Here is a 5759-nt window from a genome sequence, read left to right on the forward strand (position 1 = left end):
GAGGCAGCACCTGGCTCCTGTCACCCGGCTGGCAGATTGTGGGCATGCATGCCTGGGAGGACTCCAGCACAGGCCCCAGGCGGAGACCGAGGTGGGGGAGGGTCCCCACACCAGCCAATCTGCCCTGGGCCCACAACTGGCCAGCTCCGGTAGGGAGCGGGACAGATCAGCTGGTTTGGGGACACAACCCCTGAAGCCCTCCCAGGGGTGTGGGGAGCCCCCAATCTGCCTGCCAGATGCCAGGAGGCTGGTGCTGCCCACTGGGACCAGTGCTGAAGCCAGTAAACCTGGCTTTGAAACTCAAAATGTTTTGAAACTTTCGAAACATTTTGAGTTCCCTTGTTCCGTTTCGAAGCTGTTTCAAAGGCTTTTGTCCCATTTCAATTTCACTGTTTCGAGCTCAAGACACATCAAAACAGCTTTGAAACAAAACGCCGGGCGAAATTTCCCTACACCCCACACACATGCATGTACACTCTCTCTCTCTCTCTGAATCCCTGTCATTTTTTGGTATCAACTCTGGGCCAGCGCCCGTCTTTGCTGTCCTGCATTCGTACACATCCAGGCACGCTAGGGCCCTGCTCTATAACTGGAACCCTGAAGGGACCATGTGGCACCAAGGAAACGGCCTCCATGGTACTTAGGAAACTTAGGAACCGCGAGCCCTTTTCCCAAAGGGATTTACTGCCTCTCAGCCTCTTTCAAGTAAAGCATAGGCATTCTGGAAAAGCTGCCTAAGAAGGATGCCATCAGCGTGCTGGTACCACCCACATGTCAGGTGGAGGGGCAGGGTTAGCTTTACCGCGGGATGTGTGCAGAGCAGGGTGGAAGCGTGCACGAGGGCTCCCAGCAAAAGGGCAGCTGGGAGGGGATTGGAGCAGCACAGTACTTACCAATGCAGAGCGAAGATGAGTGCGACGAGGAGCACGGAGAACACATCTGTGAGGACCCACATGGTTCTGTAGTCCCCTGGCGTCTGCAAGAGAAGCCCAGGCAGCACTGAGGAGCAGCAATGCAGCCCACCCCATACTCACACAGAGCAGACGGCACCGAGGTCTTGCCATGCGATTTGACTCGACTGAGTGAACCGGCTGCTGCTTGGGAAGCTTCTGTGCAGACGGCCTTGCTCGGCAGGCAGTGGGCTGTGGCCTTAAACAGGGGTAAGCCCCTTCTCCACACCATGGGCTCCTTCTCCCTTTACTTGAGGCCTGAGTCTTTAAGCCCCACCAAGACCTTCCTCTAGTGCATCCCTGCTCTGGGCTGGGCCCATCTTGCCAAGGGTACATTCAGTCTCATTTCTGCTGATACACAGAAAATGGGCACTAGATCTAACCCATTGTTGATCATGCTGAGTGATGACCATGAACAGCATCTCCAGGCAGGGTCTTTGGAGCCCCTCACTGCTGGAAGAGCTTTTTGTCTTACCATAAGGAAAAGAGGCTGGTCAAGGTCCCTCAGGGAGTGTGCGGCGTTGGTGGTTACTGAGTGGGCACCGGCACACCAAGCCAGAGAGAAGAGCCACGGCTCATCGATGACATAGAGGTTGGTGGTGATGTTGGCCTCGGCGTATGTCCTTTAAAACACCAGTGCATGTAAAACATTAAGGGTGCGCGGTTTCCATCAGGCACGTGCCAGGGAAGTTCTGGGTGGCAATTAGCAGTGGTGGCTTCTTGGAAAGGAGACAGAGTGGGAGCAGAGAGGCCAAGAGCTGCCAATCAATTGGTTATGTACAAACATGGGGTTTGTTCTGATTGGCCACGTTAACGACTGGTCCTCTGAGGATAATCACATTTGAATGGCAAGTACAAGAACAGGGTTCTTTGTGTGTGCCATTCAAATATTACACACTTATATATGCATTTACACTTATATACATTAAAGCATAATGAACAGATAGCATACATAATAAAATCATAATAATATATGTTTTATAAGATATATCTGTATCTCTATATCTATAGATATAGATCTATAAATCTATATAAGATTATATATGTATATCTTATATGTATATATAAGATAGATCTGTAGATCTATAGACCCTGTAGATATAGATATCCATCTATAACTATATCTATATCTAGAGATACAGATCTATAGAGCTGTCTTATAATAGATTCAATTTATATGGGTTAATACATCATCATTAGCTGTTTCGTCAAATGGTTAATTGATTGTTCTATAGCCCAATGGGTCAAAAGTTTGCCTATAAGCCTGACCTATGAGTAGCGATACCACTTTCTACTGATGTGTTTATGATCACCTATAAAACCTGCTACTTATATCTGTAATGTACTCAGTGGTCTACGGACCACTTGCCCAATCTTAAATCATTTCCAAACTGCCCCTGAACTTGTTCTAAAAAGCTTTATTAGAAATGTCAACCTTTACTGCTGTTAAATTCAACTGTAGACGGTAGGATGCTAAATGTTAGTCACTCTAATTAGCATTAGAAAATGCTGAAGGGCTTTCCATTCTGAAATGATCAAGTGCTAGGATTTGGGACAAGTTAAGTGCATGCAAGGAAAAGCAGCCATTCCACTCACTAAGAGAGAACAGTGTATCAGAGCTGAGTTTTCTGGGAAAAATAATGAATGAAATACAAAACCTTCACATGTGAGATTTTCCAAGACTTCTCCCTTACTAGAAACATTGGTTTGCTCTCGTCTAGCCAGCCACCAGAGGGGGGTGGTTACTAGCTGAGACCGTTCGGTGTGGTGGTGATGTTATTAAAAATGAGCAGATTCTCATTGTCCATAAAATGAGACCTTCTTACGTGCTCTTATCTAAGTGTTGTTAAAACAGTTGCCTGGAGCATAGGGGAAGGGTGCAATCGAGCTGGGTGCTGACAAGGAAATTAAATTATTCCCAATTCTCCAAGAAATTCGAACAAAAGCAGGTTGAAGCTTGGCCGTGGGCATAACCAGAATTAAAAGAGGCCGGACAGCTGTGTTGCTCATGGCATGTGTTGACGTACATTGTGTTCAGCACCTGCTGACGTAGGGACCAATCCAAAACCCAGTGCAGTTCCTGGAAAAGCAGGGAGTCAGGACACCTGGAGGGGTTTCAATTACTTCTACCATTCATGGTGGTCTTGGCAAAGTGTCAGCTAGCATGAGGTGCGCTTCACTGGGGGTTGGAGTTACATGCCCTGAATCATACAGATGCCAGGTTCATCCCGCCTCCATACGGATGCCAGGTTCATCACACTCAGTCAGCAATGCGTTTGTGATGGCACAGCCATAAGGGGGGCCATGAGTCTAAAACATACACCTCGGGGGCTGCAGAGAGGCAGCGCCACCCATCTGGGCTCTGCACCAAGCCCTGGGTTGCCTACTACATTTAAGGCTCAAGCTGCAACCTACCGGATATCTTCACTGGACATTTGGGTGTAAACCAGATTGAGCTTCACAATATTATATCTCAATAGCTCATCAACCGGGACCGTTCTCCCCACCGTTTGCTGAAACCCAGGAGCTACGGACTGAACAAAGGACCTCATCTCATCCTCCAGCCACAGGACCTGTGGGTGAGAGCAACAGGGAATGAGCTAAGGCTGACATTATTCAGCAGCCCCTGCCTCCCGCGTTCACAGATTCGCAGAAATTTGGGGCTGGAAGGGACCTTGCCAGATGATCGGGTCCAGCCCCCTTGCTCTGGGCAGGAATACTGCTGGGGTCATTAAAACATGATAGACAGAACCAGGCAGACTGTCTGTACCAGGCCCTTGGCTGCAGTGGTTCTTGATTAGATAATGATCTAATCAATTAAAAGCATGCTTATTGATGCTATAATTGTAACATTTGTATTATAACATTCCTAACATACTTATACTCATTTTTTTTAATGGAGTGCTCCTAAACTCAGAAGTTTTGGAGGGTGCCTTGAGGCTAAGGCTGAGAGTCACTTGCCCTACTGAATGGCACTGGAGCTCTGGAGGTCCTTTCCAGCCCTATTTTCTATCAGTTATACTCAAATAATACCTCTTGCTTGGGACTCTCTGCCTGTAGCTCAGCTCTGCTAAGGCCAGGCTAAAATGAAACTCCCTGCCCCTGGGCACTGAGCTGGAAGCGAACACATACGAGTGTCATGTGGCTGAATGAAGGGCACGTGGGTGTGACTGTAACAGGAAAGGAAACTGGTTTTGGGAGTGCTGAAGGTGCTGGGAAATGCTCCAGAGGTGAGGTAGCGTTCAGATCCCAGGGTGGCAGAGTGGGTCTTCAGCTTCTCTAGGAGGACTTTGTTCCAGGGATGTCAAAAGACACTCATTGCTACCCATCCTGGCAAGTGGGCAGCCGTAAAATTGAGGTTACTTTGGGAAGGAGAGAGGGGCTCCAATTCCAAACCATTTAAAGCAACAGGGCCCGTGGCATCCTGGTCCTGACAACTGGCATCCCTGAAGCAATCAAGGGAGGGCAGCAGCATCTAGCATGGAGATACCACCGTGCCATTATGGAGCCAGAGCTTCGATTGTCATAGGGTTTACTCGAGCTGAGGATTTGGTCCTTGTCATGTGATCCTTTCACTGTGGGATCTCAAAGCATCTGGCCCATGTTCATTAAGATTTGTGTTGCCTACCATGAATCTTACACTTCACTCAGGGCCAGACAGGAGCTCCCTGCCTCGCATCTAATAATGCCCATAAAAGCAGTGGTGCTACTCAATGAGTGGCTGGGCAAGGGAAGGATGCTAGAGTCTGGCCTTTGGGAATTATGACTTTAAAAGGTGCTGGGTCCCTGGGGAAGTCTGTCAACAAAACCGGATGAGCCAGATCCTTGGTGGTGAAGTCAGTGGTGTGACACTGGTTGACACCCCCTCACGCCCTAGCTACACCTGAACCTACACGTGGCACCAGGAAGGAGGAGCAACATCGTCATACCAGATGGGGCTTAATCCCTGAGTCGCTGATCACTTCCAGCGTCCTGTTGATCCACGTGTTCCTGTACGGATGCTGCTCCGGGGGACGGTAGAGATCAAAGATCACGAGTTTATTCTGACGCTCAGCCAGGCTTAAGAAATTACTTAGTTTGTAAATGGACTGATTCATGGCCTGTTTCTGTTCTGCCACTGACAGTGAGCCCACATAGGAGAAGGGTCTGTCCTAGAAAGAAAGAGATATCCAGGGAAATACATGAATTCATCCTTGCGGAGGGCAGCATGCAAATAGGTCACACATCTCGATGACAGAAATAACCTGGCATTGTTGCCCCGCGGGGTAGAAGCTTGCACTTCCCTAGGGAGCTGCTCTAGTTCTCGTCTCCTGTCCGTTGTATTATTAAGGTATTCTCTCCACTAATCCCTACTTAATATTATGAGGCCAGGTCTTGGATTCCTAGCAGCTGGGAGGCAGCCACGTTCAAAAAACTGGGTCAGGACAATAAAAGTATTAGTGCGGCCACACTGAGGGGCGCTCAGGACAGGGAGAAGCGGGTGGGCACACCTAGGGTCATACAAGCACTGCCACTGCGGGGAAACTGACCAGCAGCCGTCGATTTCACCGTTGCTATTAAGGAGCAGGAGCCCGATACCAAATCTTGGTGCAGTTCCCCAGTGGATACACCCCATCCCGGGAGTCAAGTCAGTGCGTGACCCTCTGGTCACACCAGTGCCTGCAGTGCAATGTAGGCCAGTCAGAGCTAACTCGGGGCCCAGGACCAGCGTGGAGCTCAAGGAAGGCTGCACGCCCCACTTCGGCAGTGAAGTCAATTAACGTGTGCTGAATTCTGCATAGATTCATAGATTCATAGATTAAGGGTCGG

The 5759-nt window shown here is 49.0% G+C and overlaps 1 protein-coding gene across 1 annotated transcript in view; it reads right to left on the bottom strand.

Annotated features, from left to right (window-relative positions):
* The window catches only part of GDPD4 (glycerophosphodiester phosphodiesterase domain containing 4), a 58247-nt gene that overhangs the window by 8232 nt on the left and 44256 nt on the right, over positions 1-5759 (bottom strand). The window contains exons 11-14 of the mRNA XM_019525612.1: positions 4880-5101; positions 3366-3523; positions 1426-1573; positions 894-976 (exon numbers count right to left, since the gene is read on the bottom strand). Of these exons, the coding sequence (XP_019381157.1) occupies positions 894-976; positions 1426-1573; positions 3366-3523; positions 4880-5101 (611 nt within the window). The remainder of the gene's footprint in view (positions 1-893; positions 977-1425; positions 1574-3365; positions 3524-4879; positions 5102-5759) is intronic.

This window comes from Gavialis gangeticus, unplaced genomic scaffold (assembly GCF_001723915.1).
Source record: "Gavialis gangeticus isolate Ggan-Ray unplaced genomic scaffold, GavGan_comp1, whole genome shotgun sequence".
NCBI lineage: Eukaryota > Metazoa > Chordata > Crocodylia > Gavialidae > Gavialis > Gavialis gangeticus.